This window comes from Hemiscyllium ocellatum, chromosome 9, assembly GCF_020745735.1.
Source record: "Hemiscyllium ocellatum isolate sHemOce1 chromosome 9, sHemOce1.pat.X.cur, whole genome shotgun sequence".
Classification (NCBI taxonomy): domain Eukaryota; kingdom Metazoa; phylum Chordata; class Chondrichthyes; order Orectolobiformes; family Hemiscylliidae; genus Hemiscyllium; species Hemiscyllium ocellatum.
The window spans coordinates 104,814,826-104,837,031 of record NC_083409.1 but is presented as its reverse complement, the minus strand read 5'-3'; the positions used below and the strand labels follow the sequence as shown (position 1 = coordinate 104,837,031).

General features: G+C 41.1%; 1 protein-coding gene across 1 annotated transcript in view; it reads right to left on the bottom strand.

Annotated features, from left to right (window-relative positions):
• Nucleotides 1–4,862: 4,862 nt before the first annotated feature.
• The window catches only part of gipc2 (GIPC PDZ domain containing family, member 2), a 68,107-nt gene continuing 50,763 nt past the window's right edge, over nt 4,863–22,206 (bottom strand). Inside the window, exons 3-6 of the mRNA XM_060830633.1 lie at nt 21,387–21,567; nt 10,897–11,009; nt 8,717–8,798; nt 4,863–7,341 (exon numbers count right to left, since the gene is read on the bottom strand). Of these exons, the coding sequence (XP_060686616.1) occupies nt 7,190–7,341; nt 8,717–8,798; nt 10,897–11,009; nt 21,387–21,567 (528 nt within the window). The 3' untranslated portion in view covers nt 4,863–7,189. The remainder of the gene's footprint in view (nt 7,342–8,716; nt 8,799–10,896; nt 11,010–21,386; nt 21,568–22,206) is intronic.

The window sequence follows — 22,206 nt, the reverse complement described above, 5'->3', positions numbered from 1 at the left end:
GGAGAAAATTGTGGTTGTAGAGCTGCTCCTTTTTTGAGGTATATTCGGTGTTGGAGGTGATTTTCTCAAATTCCAGGAGTAGCCATTCCTATTTTACATGCTGTTGCACTATTTTTGGACGTTGGGAAAAAAATTCAAAACAACTGCACTTTAAAAAAGGAACAAAAACAGACAAAGGCACCGAGCACATGGTCAGAAGGGAGAGGGACAGAAAGAAACCTACAATACTAACTGATACAGAAGTGAATCTGCACCGTTACTGCCTTTGCTGTTTGAGTACATGTATCCCTGGACATTGGGGTACGTCTAGAAAAAATTAACAAATAGCAAAATTCACATCTGACCTTGGAGGAACCTATGTGGGAAAGTTCACAGCACAGGAACAGATAAGTACATAGATTTAACGTGTAACCTTGCTGCAAGTCTGCAATAGTGAATATAGTAGGCTCGGTCTTGATTAGGGTTTTACTGAAATCTCTCTCTATTGAATTTTAAAAATATAAACCATAAGTACCAAGTTAGCCTGGAGCACATTATTTTCTTAAAAAAAGGGCTATTTCCTGGATCTACAGATCGTGAAGGAGCAAAAATGGTCTTTAGTAGAGTGATATGCTTTTTCTGTCAGATGTGGGCGTTTAGGGAGAGTTTCAATGTTACTGATGATTATGTCTGCAGTAAGTGTGTTTGGTTGTAAATCCAATCAGATCGCATGGATTGGCTGGAGCGACAGTTAGAGGCAATGAGGAATTTACAAGAGCTGGGGGTGTGATGGATGGCAGTTATAGGAAGGGAGGAAAGCTGCAGATAAATTCAGGCAGATGAGTTAACTCCAGGAAAGGTAGAAGGGGTATGCAGGTAGTGCAGGAGTCTTCTGTGGCTATCCCCATTTCAAACAAGTATGCTGTTTTGGAAAATGTAGGTGGTGGTGGGGTGGGGGGGGGGGGGGGGAGAAGGTGTGATGGACTCTCAGGCGAATGTGGCACAAAGTGCCAAGTTTCTGGTATAGAGTCAGGCTCTAATGCAATGAGGGGTACTTCGAGTTCCAAGTGATCGATTGTGGTAGAGGACTCTAGTCAGAGGCACAGGCAGATGTTTCTGTGGCCAGCAGCGAAAAATCAGAATGGTGTGTTGTCTCCCTGATGCCAGGATCAAGGATGTCTCAAAGAGTGCATAAAGTTCTCAAAAGGGGAGAGGGACCAGCAGGAGGTCATTGTACACATTGGAACCAACAACATAGGAAGGGAAAAGGTGGAGATTCTGAAGGGAGAATATAGAAAGTTAGACAGCAATTTAAAAAGGAGATCCTCGAGGGTAGTAATATCTGGATTATTCCCGGTGCTATGAGCTAGTGAGGGTAGGAATAGGAGGATAGAGCAGATGAATGCATGATTAAGGAGCTGGTGCATGGGAGAAGGGTTCATATTTTTGGATCACTGGAATCTCTTCTGGGGTAGAAGTGACCTGTACAAGAAGGATGGATTGTACCTGAATTGGAAGGGGACTAATATACCGGCAGGGAAAATAGCTAGAGCTGCTCGGGAGGATTTAAACTAGTAAGGAGGGCTGGGGTGGGACGCAGGAAGATAGTGAGGAAAGAGATCAATCTGAAACTGGTACAGTTGGGAAAGGGAGTGAGGCAAACAGTCAGGGCAGGAAGGAACGAAGCAGAGAATAAGGTAGTCCTAATAAATTAAACTGCATTTACTTCAATGCAAGAGGCCTAACAGGAAAGTAAGATGAACTCAGGGAATGGTTGGGAACAATGGGACTGGGATATCACAGCAATTACAGAAATGTTACTCAGGGATGGACAGGACTAGCAACTTAATGTTTCAGGATACAAACGCTGTTGGAAGGATAGAAAGGGGTTGGGGCGGCAAGAGAGAAGGGGGGTGGCATTTTTGAGAAGGGATAGTATTACTGCTGAACTTAGGGAGAATACTCTAAGTATACATCCAGGAAAGTTTTTGGGTGGAACTGAAAAATAAGAAAGGGATGATCACCTTATTGGGATTGTATTATTGACCCACTAATAGTCAGCATGAAATTGAGAAACAAATTTATAAGGACATTTCAGTTAGCTGTAAGAACAATACGGTGGTTATGGTAGGGGATTTTAAATTTCCAAACATAGATTATAATGTTAAGGGTTTAGATGGAGAGGAATTTGTTAAGTGTGTACAAGACAAGTTTCTGATTCAGTATGTGGATGTACCTACTACAGAAGGTGCAACACATGACCTACTCTTGGGAGAAAAGGCAGGGCAGGTGAATGAGGTGTCAGTGGGGGAGCACTTTGAGACCAGCTACCATATTTCTATTGGTTTTAAAAGTGACGGAAAAAGATAGACTGGATCTAAAAGTTAAAGTTCTAAATTGGAAGGAGGCTAATTTTGACGGTATTAGGCAAGAACTTTCAAAAGCTGATTGGAGACAAATGTTCGCAGGTAAAGGGATGGCTAGAAAATGGGAAGCTGTCAAAAATTAGGTAACGAGAGTCCAGAGACAATATATTCCTGTTAGGGTGAAAGTAAAGACTGATAGGTGCAGGGAATGCTGGATGACAAGAGAAATTGAGGCTTTGGTAAGAAAAAGAAGGAAGCATATGTCAGGTAAAGACAGGAGAAATCGACTGAATCCTTCGAAAAGTATAAAGGCAGTAGGAGTATACTTCAGAGGGAAATCAGGAGAGCAAAAAGGGAGCATGAGATAGCTTTGGTAAATACGGTGCCATTACTGAAGAAAGGTGATAAGGAAACGTCAGAGAACTATAGGTGAGCCTGACATCAGTGGTGGGCAAGTTGTTGGAGAGAATCCTGAGACACAGGACTTGTGTATCTGGAAAGGCAAGGACTTTTTAGGGATAGTCAGCATGGGTTTGTGCGTGAGAAATTATGTCTCACGAACTTGATAGAGTTTTTTAATGGATTGAGGATTGATGAGGGCAGAGCAGTGAACGTGATCTATATGAACATCCGTAAAGCGTTCGACAAAGTTCCTCATGGGAGACTGGTTAACAAGGTTAGATTTCATGGAATAGAGGGAGAACTAGCCATTTGGATACAGAACTGGCTCGAAGGTAGAAGACAGAAAGTGGTGCGATCCCAGCAAATGGGACTAGATTAATTTAGGATATTTGGTCAGCATGGAGCTGTTTCCGTGCTAAACGTCTCTATGACTATATAAGGTAGTAGAGTTAAAATGATAAACATCTAAAGTAAATAAACAGAGCACTGGAGAAACTCAGCAGGTCTGGCACCATCTGTGGAGAGAAAAATAGTTAATGTCTCCAGTTTTTCTTCAGTAGAATTTTTATTTTAAGTGAATACCTTGGTATTGATCTTCCAGAATCTTTTCAGTGGAGAGGAGGATGAGACGCGACCTTATAGAAGTTTATAAATAATGAGGGGTAAAGATAGAGTTAATGGTGGTTATCTTTTCCCTACGATGGGGGATTTCAATACTCGGGGACACATTTTTAAGGTTAGAGGAGAGAGATTTAAAGACACGAGGGGCAAATGTTTTACAAAGAGGGTGGTTCATGTGTGGAATGAATTTCCTGCAGAACTGGTGGATGTGCATAATAATTACAATGTTGAAAAGACATTTGGATAAGTACTTGAAAAGGAAAGGTTTGGAGGGATATGGGCCAGGAACAGGCAGGTAGAACTAGTTTAGCTTGGGATTATGGTCAGCATGGACTGGTTAGACTGAAGGTCTGTTTCCATGCTGTATGACTTTATGATTCTATTAGACTCTAACAATCACAGTGATGAAAGGAAGTAAGCATAACTGCATTATCCAAGAAAGGACAGAGAGCAAAAGCAGGGAAATACAAGTTCGTTAGCCTGACCTCAGTAGTAGAGGAAATATTAAAATCTATTAGGAGAGACATGCTAACGTGCTCTTAAAAATCATAAAATGATGAGGCAAATTTAACACTGATGTATGAAAGGAAAATTACATTTGATTTATCGACTAGAGTGTTTTGAGGCAATAACAATTAAGGCTGTTGGGATTGGGGTAATAAGGCTGTTGGGATTGTGCAATGGTTCGGAGCTAAAACTAAAATAGGAATGAAGGGGTATCTCAAGGATCAGGGCTTAGTTCTCAGCCAGTTACAATCTACATCAATTACTCTGATGTGGGGACTGAATATAACGCAAGTATTTTAAATCAACTCATTCAGACAGGTCATGATACATTTCCAGTGCAGGTGGAACTTGAACCTGGAGATAGTGAGGACTGCAGATGCGGGAAAGTCAGAGTCAACAAAGCGTGGAGCTGAAAAAAGCACAGGAGGTCAAGCAGCATCAGAGGAACAGGACAGTCAGTGTTTCAGGTCGGGACCTTTCATCATAACTCAGATGCTGGTTGACCTGCTGTGCTTTTTCCAGCTCCACACTTTATTGAACTTGAACCTGGGCCTTCCAACCTAGAGGCAGGGACAATACACTGTGCCATCAGACAAGTTGGCTATTAATGTAATGTAATATAATGTAAGCTATGTGAAGAACACAACAGCACTGCAAAGAGCAAAAGACCAATTTAGTTCGAGATAAGTCAAAGTGATGGACTCAGAGCAATCTGTGAAACGTGAGGTTTAGTGGCCTCAAGTCATCCCATCGTTGAAATAGATGCTGCACAAAATTTGGCCAATGGGACATTAACCAGCAATGAAAAAGGTTGCAAATGCAAGGCACATTACTGAAAAAGGAATACAGCAGACTTCGCTCTGCACTGACCTGGGAGTGCATTAAGAATAGCCAACAGTGGAAAATTTTGTATTGCAGAAATGAAGATACACTATGATGAACGGAAGAAATGACAATGGGCTTAACAGCAAGAACAAAACAGCTGCATTTCTGTGCAAAGTTATTTATCAAATTAACATTTTTCACACAATACAAGACATTTCAATTTTTTTAATAGAAAATAATCTTTACAGAAGACGTTTTCACCTGATGTAGTGTAAATCGAATTTCTAATTTTCAGTAGTTCACACACACATGCATTGCTTTAGACAAAGTAGTCATTGTAATCCATTGTTGCATTATGAAGTACAATAATGGCAGAATGTCTTTTCCCCCACTGTGTGACACCCTTTGTGAAAACTGATGATTATGTTATTCTAGAATAGTTTGATTTCTTCTGGAAACGCATGTACAGGAGAAATTTGGTTGAATTGGAAACAAAAATTGGTCCCACTGAACAGAGCTATCCAAACTGATTGATAAGCAATCACCAGGTTTTGAGCAGGTCAAGCCATCTTACTTTTTGACTCTGGTTAGTCCTGCTTCAATTTTGACAGCCTGTGGATTCGGAAAGTGCCAAGTTATTTGGGAGGTTGGGAGAGGTGTGGGAGAACAGTGGTGGAAAGGAGAGATTGTGCTATCCCATTATTGGTCAATAAATCCCGAATTGAAATACCAAAACCTGCTGATATTGGCAGTTCGAGAAACAAATAATTGGAAATGTTCATTTAAACTTCAGTTGGGAGAGAGCAAGGCTCCCAAACACATTACGGTTAAATGCTTTAGGGGAGCAGTTTTTGAGGTAAGTGTTTCAGTAAAATGATTAGATGGATAAAGAGATATAATATGGATTAAGCACCAATACACCATTGAAAAATATAGCAACTTGAACAAATTCACCAAGATGCAGAATAAAAAGTTTAAATAAATAAATGATTATAGACATCCAAAGCATGATGCAATCTCAATTATATCAGATTATATACTGCATTAAAAATTATAATGTTCTAAACCTGTGTGGAAAAATAATTATGTAGCTTGAGTCAACCAACAACGTTATACAATAATGATACTTCCAAGAAGTTCTGGCTCATTTCCCAGGTTCCCTGCATCACTGGGATTAAAGAATAGTTTCCAAGGAATCAGATACTGGGTACTGAGGAACTGTGGCAGATGAGGACATTGGTCCAAGGAAAAGCTAAATGATTTCAGTACATTTGCAGCTGCATTCATATAAATCAACAAGCAATGGGTATTTACAGATTAAATGAACTCAAAGTAGAAAGTATTGGATCACTATTTGAACAGAAACCCTAACAAAATTCTGATTGGATGGTAGTTCTAGTACCACATTTCATGCAAAGATCAAAATCAATAATTTGGTTATAAAACACTGTGATGTGGCATTAGGCACACTGCGGTGAGTAAATTTACGTTTTCATAAAAAACCCAGATAGTCATTATAAAAAAAACTTCGTGGTTTGCAGTTCTTTATACTTTGAGTCAAATTATGTTAGACCCATAAATGCTTAACATTATATAAAATCCCCACTCAATTCAGCAACTGGAGTGTGCAAAATATTCTTTTAGAAAATCTTTGGTCTAATATAATTTATACAGCTATGGTTAATCAATGATGTTGCCAGCCTTTCAGGATATTTATAAGGAGCTATTATATAATTGAGTATACAGTACCCTTCATTCTGCACCTCAGAGTGCTACCAAAAGCACTAAGCCAGAGTTCCAAAAATTTCACATGCTGCCTTTAACACAAGCTTAGTTTTGAATACATCTATAGCTGTAATTTCTTACTTGAATTGTATCCTGCTCCCATTACACTTCAACGGCATCATTGGTAAATGGTCAATTAGGTTATAAGTGCTTTGATTACTGTGTGTTCTGAGTAGAGGCAGAGCAAGCACAAACTGATCTTAATCCCAGTCACCTTCCTCTATATATTTGTATCAAATGCTGATCTCCAGCAGGCACCAGGGAGAGAGAGAAGGCAACTTGAAAAAGTAATTGATACTCATGGAAAAAAAGTGAGTGTGCAGTAGGGTTGATCAAGGCAGCTCAGCATGTCTTTTTCCCCAACAAATCATTTGGGGAAAGTCTGTATTGGGGGGGGGGGGGGGGGGGGGGACGACTGCAGGCAGAGTGGTGTAGTATGGAGGGTGCTTCATTCCATTGGCTGTATTTTCCATGGCCTTGTGTTTATGATTATCATCTTCCAATTTAGAAAATCAAAAGCACTTATTAAAATTAGACTGAAATAGCATGAATTGACAGTTATAGGGCAAATGAATTGTTTCAATTAAAACTGCATTCTTTCCACTTTCAATCGACACAGTTAATTGTCCATTTGACATTAAAAAGGGAACAGTGAACCAAGAGTTTTCAAACACTATCCACTGATCTCTACAGAAATGTTGGCACTAAAGTCTTCCCTTCTTTGCGTCACCTATTGCACCCCAAATGTCAAAGACAAACTCATCCGGAAATGCAAAGTCTCCAAGAGCTTCATCCAGAGCCACTGCAAATTCATCGGGATTTTTCTTGTCCTTTCCAACTTCAACCATGGTTGCAGCTATACGAAAATAAAAATGGGTACAGATTTTAACAACACATGCAGCCCCTTTAACAGAATATCCCATGCCACCTCACAAGATGTTGGTTCCATCTCCACCGACGGCCCAGCTATGACCTGCAGAACTTGACCTATTATGCAGTGTTACAACTGGTGCCTTTAATTCCCTCAAGAGCCAACTCTGGATCAAATCTAACAATGAGGATTATGTGCTTGTCAGCTGGATGAGAAATAGTAGTTCAGCAAGGGGTTTGCTCTGTGTGTTTACTCCTTATACAGTTTTAGGATATCCAGTGTCATTTCTAGCGGATGCTCTCCAGAATTCAAAAGATCTAACCGACGAATGAGTAAAACATATTCAGAGATAGCTATCAAAGGCTCTGTAATACTGGCAGATGAAGGTGGATTCTGAGAGAATGGCTGTGAGGCTATTCCAAAAATTAACCTGTTAGGAATCCTTAGATCAGGTGCACAACACAATTACTTCTTAACATTCTGCAGTGACACAGCAAATCAATCCTGTGCAAAAGAAAACCTTACAAATAACTAGTACTACTCAGATCTATTTGCAATCAGCTAACAATGGTTGAAGAGTAGAGTTTAACTTGTTCGATGAGTTCCTTGCTGTAATCAGTTCAGTTGTTGACTGAGTGAGCAACTGTTTAATCAAAAACACAGTCTTGCAAAAAATTTTCAAAACAGTAGAGGGAAATCAGATTTGGTATCATGCTAAGCATTAGAGTAATAATATATACAAATAGCATTCATCTAGAATTATACAATATTGAGTGCAGTCAAATGTCATTTGGCCAATGCTAGCACTTAATTACTCCGTCCAGGGTCCCTCCAAACTACTCCACTTCGCCCTTTTAAATTGCTCAACTGGCTCAATTAGCAAATTCACATGAATGTAGGGCAAAAATGAAACGCTTTAAAAGAGGTGAAGAATTCAGGTCCTAACTTCATAAACTAATTTATCCAATAAAAACCTTGACCCACCAGTATACTACCATTCATTTGCATGCAAATAGAACCAGGCGTCTGTTTCAAGTATTTGAGATTCTCAAGGGCCTCTCAACATCAGGTCAAAATTTGCCTTTCCTTTGTCCAGAACATGTCACCTGGTGCCATCTCACAGCTTAAACAATAAGGTATATTGTTGCAGAATACTCAAATTGGCCCAAAATTGTTTCCTTCAGGCAACCCAATATTCTCCTTAAATAACCAGACATTTTGAAACATTGTGGGCATATTAAACCCCAAAATCCCAGTGAAACACTACGAACGTGAGATTGCAGGTAACCATGAAAAACAGAGAAAAATTTTGACTAAAGCTTAAATGTTCCAAAAATATCCACGGTGGCAATAAACTCACCTAGCTCTGTATCCCTTATACCCATATAACTTTCCAACAAATCATCAACTTTAGCGATGGCCTTCTCTTCGAATTCAGTGGGCTGTGATTAAAGAAAGTTCAAGGTTAAAAGGCAGTTGGCTTAGAGCTGCAAGTGATAAATAAATGGAAAAGCAAATACAGGAGTACAACGACAAAATCATCTCACAATTATGCATGACCAATCCACCCTAACCTGCACATCCCTGGGCACGATGGGACAATTTAGCATGGCCAACCCACCCAAACATGCACATCCCTGGACATGATGGGACAATTTAGCACAGCCAATCCACCCTAACAAAGCTCCCACTGAAACCTCAAAATCTCTCAAATGAATTTTGTAGCTAATGAATTATCTTTGCAGTGGTGATCACATTTCAATGAAGTACAGATGCAAGTTTGTCGAGTGTCAAGTTGCTCCTGTGAAGTAATATGGACTTTACTAAAGGTATGAGGTGAATGTAAACTGACGTTGCCACTAATTTATGGCATTAGTTACACAAGTTCAGGTATTGGACACAAAGCCAACAGAAGTTAGTTAAGATATACAGTTGGTTTTGATATAACACGATAGTACCATTCTCGTGCAATCTTGTGTAATAGCCACGCTATTTAAACTAATTGACCTCACATCTGTCTCAACAAGAGTTTCTCAATTTTCAAAATGCCCTACCAATTTTCCTCTTGGGTCTTTACTTTATCAGAAAAATATGTTCTTACAGAATCACATTACAGACAATACAGGTAAGGAAAGTTTGCATTCCACAAAAAACAGTCTACATTCTTCAATCAATTTAAAGCACATTTGCATTGAAGAAATATGTGTTACAGCAGTACCAACTGTAATTATCTTAGAAATTTCAACAGACTGTGGATGAAAACTGGGTGGCTTGACACGAGCCTATAATCTATAAAATCTGAGTTAAAATCCGGCCCATTTGATGGAACCGTATAACTAGATAGAATTTATAGCATGGAAACAGGCTACTTTGTCCTTTACTAGGTCTATGCTAGTGTTCATTAGCTATACAAGCCTTTTTCTACTCTGGCTATCTTTCTCAGCCTGCCCCGTATTAATTAGATATGCAGCATTTCTCTCCATAAATGGGTTAACGTTACCTGCTTCAATCACTCCACATTGCAATGAAGTCAAAATTCTCATCTATCTGTGGAAATGTTCTTCAACTCAATCTGATCTATCAATAACCATCATATATTTATACTCCATTATTGTGAACTCAATGGTCACAATTTAACCAACCAGCCCAAAATTTTGGATTGCAACAGTTCCAAAGAACAGTAAAGGGACTTGAACAATAACTCTGTGTCTCCCTCCACAGATGCTGGCAGACCTCCTCAGTTTGTCCAGCACTGTTTTTATTTCAGATCTCCACAGTAATTTGCTTTTGCAAGATTGTCTAGGATTATCCTGGGATTTGTCTCAATCATCCACATCCTAGGTATGTGCTGCCCAAGGCACATACTGTCCCATATTTCTCAACGCAGAGATGAAGAAAACTGCTCAAGAAATTACTTATCATTATTATTATTTTTATATGTCCATGCATTACCATATGAAAACAGCAGCAATAGTGGCTCATACCCCTTTCCTCCAATTTTGACAGATGGATGACTAGAGGCCCCCTGAATCTATCCTGATCTCATCAGTACCCTATCCCCCACAATTCTTCTCCAGCAAACTGTCCTCAGTTTTCTCTAACAAGTCTGGTGGCCCTTTTCATACACAAAAATAGCATCTTAGCATCTATCTCAACAAAGGCTTCTCAATTTTCAAACTGTCCCAACCAACTTTCCTCTAAGATCTTTATCAGAAAAATATGTTCTTACAGCAAATGAAGTTGAATAAACAATTATCTTCTACTCAGCACAAATCAACAATCTCCCAGACTGAAAGACATGAAAAATGGAATTTTAGAAAACTTGCATGTTGCCAAACTGATACACTATCAGCAGCATATCGGAGGTTCAGGCTGAGGCACACTATTGAGTCAGAGCAGAGAGCTTCACTCCTTATTTGTCAATACTATCCATGGCTGGATGGATTTAATGCATTGCTAAGAATTCCTTAACTTCAGTGGAAAGATAACAACATTTCTACTTGAATACTTGATACTTGAATGATGTTTTGTAGCACCTACCAATTGCTCAACAGTTGCAGGGCCCTTTGAACGTAATCGTAATGTGCCCCTCCCTGTGCCAATCTTGGCTTCACCACCAGGTCTGGCTCCTCGTGACCTCGGTTCAATCGCTTCTAACAAGGGAATGGAAATTAAGTTGAAGTGAAAACACACCAAGGAAAAGAGAAAACTGTGACAAAATGTGTGCGATATAGATGGCCCAAAACATTTCATAGCCAATTTTAAAAATTTTGATTTGAATCCACTGTTAGACAAGGTGGGCTAGCAGCCAAGGTGGCAAATAAGATGAATGAACAGAATGATTCAAACAGGTGTGCATTGGTGCTCCACCTTAGATTGCTGCCAGAAATGTCAGAAAACAGTTAACAGGCAAAAAATGTTGCTTTTGACAGTGACTCCAGCTGTACGAGGTGAAACATCAGTTATCAAATAAGATGTTAAATCCAGTACGAGGTGAAACATCAGTTATCAAATAAGTTGTTAAATCCATAAGTTTCGCACTTACAATGCTGTTAAAAATTTTGTTTCAATTAATATTTGGTCATATGATTTAATCACGCAATCACACAATAAAAAGATGTATGATCTCACAGAATGCTTAATTATGTTTTTATGCGATGGACTTTGAGAACGTGGGAAACGGCTAGATCAGGGAAGAAATAAATCCCATATGAAAATCAAGGAAAATTTCTTTACCCAGAAAATGGCGATAATGTGGAAGTCAACAAATAGCATGGAAGCATTTGAAGGGTAGCTAGCTGAGGGCATGAGGAAAAAGTGGCTATATTATAAAGAAGAGATAAAAGAGAATAAGAATAGGTGGTTGCAGAACATGAATTCATGGACAAGTCTGAAAACGCTGCAGATGCTGTTTTGCACCCTCACTTTAATGTAGTGCCGCCTGTGCCTGAACCATGATTTCAAAAAGAGAAAATCAATTGCTTTCAAATTGCGAACTATGTTTAAAGAAAAATGCACAACAGTATCTGAGCAAGCAGGCAGTGACAAAATTCAAGTGGGGAGCCTGAAACTATCACCACTAATGGAGGCCATTTGAAGACAGTGAAAGTGACACTTCAGGAGAATGAAAGCATGCAGACCTGTGACAGCTGAGAGTTCATTCTCTATGGTCAGGAAAGAAACAGAAGGTACTGAGAGATCAACAGACATGGGTAGAATATTGATTTAGATATGGAGATGGCTGTAAGTATAGGTGCACCTTGTTTTACACTCATTTAAAATTCTGGGGCATAGATAGAAAATACAATAAATACCCAGTGATTAGACAGTATCTGTAATGCAACCAGAGTGCACGTTTCAAATCAATGACCTTTTTTTCCAAACCTGAAGATCAATGAATTTAACTGCACAATGCAGATGGAATCTTTGGATTGTTAATAACCTGCAGTTATATAGCAAACCTGAATTCATTGAAACATCATGAAATTTCACAACATGATCAGAAAGTGTTAGACTGCTAATTTACAATACCTTTGGAATCTCTTATCAATCAGGAATCATCATAAAATTCCTACAGTGTGGAAACAGGCCACTTGGCCCAACGTGTCCACACCGACCCTCTGAAGAGTATCCCACCCAGACTCATTCCCCTACCCTAGTACTGTACATACTGTACATGACTAATGCACCTAACATACACATCCCTGAACAGTGCGCAATTTACTACAGCCAATTCACCTCACCTGCATATCTTTGGATTGCTGGAGGAAATCCACGCAGACAGGGGGAGAACGTGCTAACTAAACACAAATAGACAGTCACCCGAGATTGGAATCAAAACCAGGTCCCTGGTGCTGTGAGACAGCAATGCTAACCACTGAGCCACCGTGCCACCCTAAATGACTCCACTCAATGATTACCTCTCAGTAACAGATTACACAAATTCCAGTCAAATTCAGCATTAAATGAGATGCATTGGTAAAACAATGTCCATAGCTCCACCAAGTGGCTAAGTCAGAGTGCAGTCACATATTAGCACTACATGTTCTGCTTTAGAAGCTTCATGACAATGTGACAATGATTCGGCTTTTTTTTCTCTCAAAGTGATTTGGTTGTGGAATAAATATTGGCCAGAATGCTGGAAGAATCTCCCTGCTGTCTTTTCTTCTCACCTGAGAAGGTGGATGAGTCTTTGGTTCAAAGCCTCATCCAAAAGATAGGGCCATCAACAATGCAGCACACCTTGAGTAATGCACTGGAAGTGTCATTTGTGTCTTTGCGTTGGGTTTGAATGACAGCACAGTGTTGCCAATCAAGTCACACAGCAGTCATCTGTAAACTAGATAAGCAGTATACAGATGTCACATGAACATTCAGAGAAGTGAAATCAAAGTATTATCATTCCCAGACCATGTAGTAGCAGGACATTGGTGTCAAATCCTGACAGAAAGCAGTGAAGTGAATAAACCAATCCCAGATGAGAGAATGTACACCAACTGCACGGTTCTGGCCTGTTCCCAGCAACCATTTCCTTTAACACCTTCAGGCCTGCACTCTGCAGTCATAGAATCATAGAGATGTACAGCATAGAAACAGACCCTTCGGTCCAACCCGTCCATGCCGACCAGATATCCCAACCCAATCTAGTCCCACCTGCCAGCACCCGGCCTATATAACTGCAAACCCATATACCCATCCAGACACCTTTTAAATGTTACAATTGTACCAGCCTCCACCACTTCCTCTGGCACGTCATTCCATACACTTACCACCCTCTGCACGAAAAAGTTGCCCCTTAGGTCTCTTTTATATCTTTCCCCTCTCACCCTAAACCTATACCCTCTAGTTCTGGACTCCAAGATCCCAGGGAAAAGACTTTGTCTATTTACCCTATCCATGCCCCTCATAATTTTGTAAACCTCGATAAGGTCACCCCTCAGCCTCTGATGCTCCAGGGAAAACAACCCCAACCTGTTCAGCCTCTCCCTGGAGCTCAGATCCTTCAATCCTGGGCAACATCCTTGTAAATCTTTTCTGAACCCTTTCAAGTTTCACACCATCTTTCCGGTAGGAAGGAGACCAGAATTGCATGCAATATTCCAACAGTGGCCTAACCAATGTCCTGTACAGCCGCAATATGACCTCCCAACTCCTGTACTCAATACTCTGACCAATAAAGGAAAGCATACCAAATGCCTTCTTCACTATCCTATCCACCTGTGACTCCACTTTCAAGGAGCTATGAATCCACGGTCTCTTTGTTCAGCAACACTCCCTAGGATCTTACCATTAAGTGTATAAGTCCTACTAAGATTTGCTTTCCCAAAATGCAGCACCTCGCATTTATCTGAATTAAACTCCATCTGCCACTTCTCAGCCAATTGGCCCATCTGGTCCAGATCCTGTTGTAATCTGAGGTAACCCTCTTCGCTGTCCACTACACCTCCAATTTTGGTGTCATCTGCTAACTTATTAACTGCACCTCTTATGCTCGCATCCAAATCATTTATGTAAATGACAAAAAATAGAGGGCCCAGCACCGATCCTTGTGGCACTCCACTAGTCACAGGCCTCCAGTCTGAAAAACAACCCTCCACCACCACCCTCTGTTTTCTACCTTTGAGCCAGTTCTGTAACCAAATGGCTAGTCCTCCCTGTATTCCATGAGATCTTACCTTGCTAATCAGTCTCCCATGGTGAACCTTGACAAATGCCTTACTGAAGTCCATATAGATCACATCTACTGCTCTGCCCTCATCAATCTTCTTTGTTACTTCTTCAAAAAACTCAATCAAGTTTGTGAGACATGATTTCCCACGCACAAAGCCAAGTTGACTATCCTGAGTCAGTCCTTGCCTTTCCAAATACATGTACATCCTGTATCTCAGGATTCCCTCCAACAACTTGCCCACCATTGAGGTCAGGCTCACCGGTCTATAGTTCCCTGGCTTGTCTTTACCGCCTTTCTTAAGCAGTGGCACCACGTTTGCCAACCTCCAGTCTTCCGGCACCTCACCTGTGACTATCGATGATACAAATATCTCAGCATGAGGCCCAGCAATCACTTCTCTAGCTTCCCACAGAGTTGTCAGGTACACCTGATCAGGTCCTGGGGATTTATCCACCTTTAACCGTTTTAAGGCATCCAGCACTTCCTCCTCTGTAATTTGGACATTCTGCAAGATGTGACTTCCACACTGGAACTTTACAGATAGCAAGTTCAGAACATCTCACTCATCAACTCTGCATTCAACATCCTCACTCCAGTCAAGCCGCATAAAAATAGACCTTATTAGAACATAGAACAGGGCTTCTGACCCACCACATACGTGCCAACCACGATACTGTCTAAATCAATCCCAGCTGCCTGCACGTGATCGGTATTCCTCGAATCTCTGCCTGTTCATGTGCCTGTCTAAATGCCTCTTAAACAGTGCTGTCCATTCTGCTAATACCATCTTCCCTGCTCGCACGTTCCAGGCACCTACTACCCTCTGTGTGAAAACCCAGCCTGGCACATTTCCTTTACATTTTCTCCCTCCCACTTAAACTGATGTCCTCAAGTATTTGATATTTCCATTCAGGGGATACAGAAAAGATTCCAACTATCCCACCAGTCCATGCCTGTTACAATTTTATACACTTCTATCGGATCACCCTTCAGCCTCTAACACTCGAGTGAAAACAATCCACATTTGTCCAACCTCTCCTTGTAGCTAATACAGTCCAATCCAGATAAAATTCTGGTAAACCTCTTTTGCATCCTCTCCAAAGCCTTCACAACATTCTTACAGTGAGGGGATGGAGCTGCACACAGTACTCCAAAAGTGGCTGAACTAAAATTTTATACAGCAGCAACATGATTTGAATTGGAATGATTTATTGTCACTTTTATTTCACAGCAAATAATACAGTAAAATACAGTCAAAAGCTTCAACTGTCATCACAATCGGCACTATTTTGAATAATTTAAGAATAAAAGAATAAAAATATATAGCTGAAAAGGAGTCCATCTTTGTTCTGCTGCCTCCACCATGAGATCTGTGCCCTGGGCTGGGTTACCAATGAAACCTGAACCTTCACTGCACCTCCACCACCTTGCCACCTGTTCCAGACCCATCAATGGCAGAATCGCCACCTCGTCGCCGCTGGGTCCACCTCGCCAACACTGCACTGAAGCTGGGTGCCGTGCTGGATCTTCCCCACTCCAAGCCGACCACGCTGTTGCCAAGGACTGGAGTCTTCCCTCTGGGCCGCCCACAACCAGGAGCCCCCTGACTCTGCTGCCACGCTAGGCCACCACTGCCCCACCAAGCGAGCTGCTCCAGCTGACCTCCTCCATGATGTCACCTTCTCTGCCACTACGGACAGGAAGAGGCGGAAGGAAGGAAGCAGCCAGTCTGCAGCAAACAGGCTCAGGAGCCAAAAACCTACCTACCCCATGCCAGTGCTGCCACTTCGACAAAACAAACTGACTGGATGATGGGATAATGTGTCCTTTGGCAAGGGAGTCAGAACTAGGAGTCCTAGTCTCAGGGTACATCATGGTCCATTCTGGACTGAAATAAGGAGCAATTTCTTCAGAAGGTGGTTAACATGTATAATTCTCTACTACAGATGACTGTGGTGGTGAAGTGAGTGAATATATTTAAGAAAGGGATATATGTCTATGAGTTAGTATTATCGAGGGGTTTGGGGAGAGGGGAGAATGGCACTGAGATACAGGATCAGTCATGATCATGTTGAATGGTAGAACAGATTCCATGGTCTGAAAAGCCAACATTTGCTCATATTTTCTAGTCTTTTGCCAACTGGTGAAAACGGTTTTCACTCCTTTGTAGCACGAGCCTCTGCCACTCTCTCCTCAACTACAGCAAAATGGTTTTCAGGGGAGGATTTGCCTACTGCAGACTTGGTCAGCACTATTGCATGCGCGAAGTCAAAATAACACATGCAACTCAATGAAAAACCCCCAGATCTATTTAAAAGACTGCAAAACCTATACTTCCCAGCAGGCAACCGAGAATTTATAAACATTTACTGGAAGACATAAAAACCTCTGCCAAAGACCATTGGCTTAACCACAAAGGAAAATTCAAAGTTTTCAAACAAATAACTGACAGCTTTTTTTAAACTCAGATTACTTGCAACAATTCTCCTTTGGCTTTCAAGTACAAGTTCTAAAACCTTCACCTCGATTATGCTTTACTTCTTCCCAAATAAATGCACAATTAAATAGCATGGTGAAAAAGTTGGGACCTGCCTGTCTCAGAGGCTGATGCCAAAACATTAAATGTTCAATCACATACTCTGCCAAGAACATCTCATGTTTGAAATATTCTGCAAATACACTGAATGAGGCACTTGTTGCGTTTCTAATCATAATGAAGAGTTGAATCTGGAAGTTAACATGCAAATTCTACTAAATTCTGCTTTTTGCGAGTTTTGAGAAGATTTGTAGCTCAGGTTGAGGCTCTGGATGTAGGTTTGCTCGCTGAGCTGGAAGGTTCATTTCTAGACATTTCGTCACCCTACTAGGTAACATCTACAGTGGGACTCCAGGCAAAGCGCTGCTGCTGATTCCTGCTTTCTATTTATATGTTTGGGTTAGTGATGTCGTCATCTGTTTTTTTCTCAGGGAGTGGTAGATGGGGTCTAACTCGATGTGTTTGTTGATAGAGTGCTGGTTGGAATGCCATGCTTCTAGGAATTCTCATGCCTGTCTCTGTTTGGCTAGAAGCATAGCATTCCAACAGGAAATGACATCACCAACCCAAACCCAGGGCTGGTAAGAGCACAGGAGGTACTCTGGATGGGTTATCTGAATGTCCATCACAATGAGTAGCTCGGTAGCAAAATTACTGACAGAGCCCCAAAGGACTCAACCACTAAACAGGGTCTACAGCAACTGGTGAGGGAACCAATGAGAGGGAAAAATAAGAGGGACCTCACCATCACACAGTCTACCTATTACAGACTTATCATCAGTAATCCAGAACCCCCCTAACGTTCTGGAGACACAGGCTCAAATCCTATCACGGCAGATGGTGAAACGTGAATGCAATTAGAAAAATCTAGACTTAAATACTGGCATTCACGCTACTGCCGATTGTCCTAAAAACTGATCTGGTTTGCTATTTGTTTAAAGACCATAAGACATAGGAGTGGTACTAAGGCCATTCAGCCAATCGAGTCCACTCCGCCATTCAATCATGGCTGATGGGCATTTCAACTCCACTTACCCGCATTCTCTCCATAGCCCTTAATTCCTTGTGACATCAAGAATTTATCAATCTCTGCCTTGAAGGCATTTAGCGTCCTGGCCTCTAATGCACTCTGTGGCAATGAATTCCACAGGCCCACCACTCTCTGCTGAAGAAATGTCTCCGCATTTCTGTTCTGAATTTACCCCCTCTAATTCTAAGACTGTGTCCACGGGTCCTAGTCTCCTCGCCTAACAGAAACAATTTCCTAGCGTCCACCCTTTCCAAGCCATGTATTATCTTGTAAGTTTCTATTAGATCTCCCCTGAATCTGCTCAACTCCAATGAATACAATCCCAGGATCCTCAGCCGCTCCTCGTATGTTAGACGTACCATTCCAGGGATCACCCGTGTGAATCTCCGCTGGACATGCTCCAGTGCCAGTATGTCCTTCCTGAGGTGTGGGGACCAAAACTGGACACAGTACTTAAAATGGGGCCTAATCAGAGCTTTATGGAGTCTCAGTAGCACAACAGAAAGAAATTGGAAATCTTTTCCATGTCTGGATTTCACTGTTCCATAGTAATGCTCTTCACTGCTCTCTGGGGAACTAGGGATGGGCAATAAATATCAGAGACATCCATATCCCATGAATTAATTAAAAACTCAAAAGATTTGAGACTAAGGACACTGCTGGCCATCAACAGCAGAATTATATGTATTGGAAGAATTATATGTAACCACAAGTAGCAACTTCTGTGGCCGTGCATATCTACCACTACCATCAGATCCACCCTGGTTCCATGCAAAACGCATGAGGCATGTCAAGGGCAGCACTAGGTACAACCTACAAATAGAACAAAAATACAGAACTAGTGCGTTTAAACAGCAGAAGCAGCAAGTGATATACAGACCAATGATCCCACAACTAACAGGTCAGACCTCTGCAGTTCTGCCAACATCCAGTCATGAAATTGCTCAGCTATGTCTCTCTCACACACACAAGGGCAAATACAACAGAAACAGAAATTCCTCAAGAAATGTAGCAAGTCAGGTAGCATCTGTGAGGAGAAAACAGGGTTAATGCTTCCAGTCTGCCATGGCTTTTCATCAGAAACAACAAATCCAACGCACCCAATTACTCCCATCACTCTATTATCAATCAATAGCACTTCAAACAGTAACTGCTTTGCAATAATATGCTCACTGTTACTTCAGGAGAAAGTGAGGACTGCAGATGCTGGAGATCAGAGTCAAAAGTGTGGTTTTGGAAAAGCACAGCAGGTCAGGCAGCATCTGAGGAGTGGGAAAATTGGCATTTCAGGCATAAGCCCTTCATCAGGAATGACGTTTGTGGGCAGGGGGGCTGAGAGATAAATGGGAGGGTGGAGGTGGCACGAAGCTGGGAATGCAATAGATAGATGAAGGTAGGGGAGGTGGTGATATGTCGGAGGGGAGGGTGGAGTGGATAGATGGGAAAGACAATGGACTGGTCTAGAGGGCGATACTGAGTTGGAGACTTGGGACTGCGATAAGGTGGGGGAGGGAGAATGGGGAAACTGGTGAAACCCACCACTGTAGGTACAAATCCAACTTAGTCTCTGGGCAATGGCAACGCCCAGGATGTTAGAATTGGATGATTAAGTGATAATAATGTACAAATTTAGCTAAGCAGAGAATAATGTTGAGCAGTTCCTTTTCATTCAGGACGGAACTGTACTATACTAACTCCCCCCACACCCCCTACCCCAAAAGAGGTTCACATTAGACTCAACGATCAATTGTGAAGGTTATATTAACATCACTTTCCGAGCATGGGAAGAACAATCCTTCAAGGACAAGGGCAGCAAATAAGCACGGCCACCTGCTAGCTCCCCACCAAATCCCAAAGCATACTCAATTCTAACTGTTTTGCAATCCCTTCACTGTTGCTGGGTCAAATTCCTGGAATTTGCTTCTCACCAGCACTGCACATGTACCTCCCCAACATGAATGACAGCAACAGCTGCAGTTCACGAAGGCACCTTGTCAAGGGCAATCATGAATTGGTAATATGATGAACAATAAATGCAGAACTGGCTAACAATGCCCACATTCTGCAAACAAATAAAAAATGTGCATTCTGTTAAACAACAACTCAATAGTTTCACCGTCACTTTGGAATGGCAGAGCAGGCAGGATAAATTGGCGGTGGTGGGTTAGGTAGCATTCACTAGCTCTTGAAAAAAAAAACACAGCCACAATGCAGCACATAGTTTTAAAGAAAAGAATCAGTCTTTAAACATGCCCCAGATACAGACTGACGCAAATAAGAATAAGAAATAGGTGCAGGAGTAGGCTAATCAGCCCCTCATGCTTGTCCCATCATTCTATAAAATGATGGCTAAACTGCCACAGACCTCAACTCCTCTTTTGTGCCATACCCCTCAATTCTGAGATTTCAAAAATCTATTACTTCCGCTTCAAACATTTCCAATGATCTAACCTACACAAGTCTCTGGAATACAGAATTCCAGATATACTCTACATTCCGCAAAAGGAAATTACTTTGCCTCTCAGTTTTAAAGGAAAATGCCCTTATTCTTTAGATATATCACCTACTTCAAGCCTCCTCCACTACTGGAAACACTTTTTCAACATCCACCCTACCAAACTAACTTATAATCTTGTATTACCCAATATAAACACATCTCATTCTTCCAAATACTAATCTGTTTAGCTATCGTTCATAAGGCAACCCCTTCAACCCAAGAATCAATCCAGTGCATCTCATCTGAACACAATCTGCAAAGCCACAACATCATTTCTTAAATATGGTGAACAAAACACAGCACTCCAGGTGTGGCCACACCAACAGCCTGTACAGTTCGAAACAAACATGCCTGTTTTTAAACTCCAGTCCCTTTACAATAAAGGCCAAAATTTAACTTACTTTAATTACTTGCTGTACCTGCGTGCTAACTTTGTCTTTCGTGCACAAGAACAACCAGATTCCTCTACATTGCAGTTTTTGGGAGCTACTCCCCATTTAAATAATTATCTGTCGTTTGATACTTCCTACCAAAATACAGGACCTCAGATTTTCCTACATTAAATTCCACTCACTCAAATCATTTAACCCCTTACAGATCCTTGCCCTCATCACAATATGCACCTATCTTTGTACCAGTAGCAAATTTGGATACATTATATTCTGCTCCCACTTCAAGGCATGAATATAAACAGCAAATAATGAAGCCACAGTATCCATCTTTGTTGTTAAACAGTTCCAGGGTGGGCTGAGAGAGGAAGGAGTAGGGCTGTAACCACATAGTCGTCAAAACTTACCAAATGCTTTTGTCGTTTCAACCAGTTTCAAAGTGAATGTCTGGCCTTTTGGCAACTCTTTCAGCATCTTGGCCACTTCATAATGCCGACATCCCACTACACCCTGGCCATTAATTGACTCAATGTGGTCACCGACAAGGATGACTTTGACTCGGTCGATGATGCTGTTCTCTTTAATGCGCTGGAAAAAGAAAGAAAATGAAAATACCAAGCACTGTTAGAGTCAAGCAGCACTAACTTCTTTCCAATAAACACTCTGCAACAGAAATAGCTTGTGACTGTCAATATACTCAATATTTCTGCTATATTTTAATTTTTACATGTTAATTCATATATGTTAATATATTCAACATAATATATTTGCACTCCTCCAAATCAAGCCTCTCTGCAATGCTGACTATAATCACTCCAAAATGTTATTGTTTAAGTTGGAAAAAATCTCAGTTTAGGAAGCCAACATGGTGATTTAATATTCAGGCTGTCAATGTTCTGCTCGATGCTTCACTTGACGAAGTGCTACCCAGTTGGCTGCCTTCTTTCTAAACTTCTCAGGACATTGGCAGAATCAAATGTGGTACTTTATCTACAGAAGAAAAAAAACTCTAGCACCAAATAGATGAATGACAGCAAAGCAGATCCAGCTATTCCTCATCTCAAACAGTGAGCCATACCAATGCAGTTATGAGCTTATGTAATTAATACTGTAAACCTGAAATCTCTACAAAATATCACCAGGTCAGCAACGTCAAATTTGTACACTGCCTTTTAATCCCCATGCTAACTAACAAGCTTCGAAAAAAGCCAGCAACTCTGACAAATT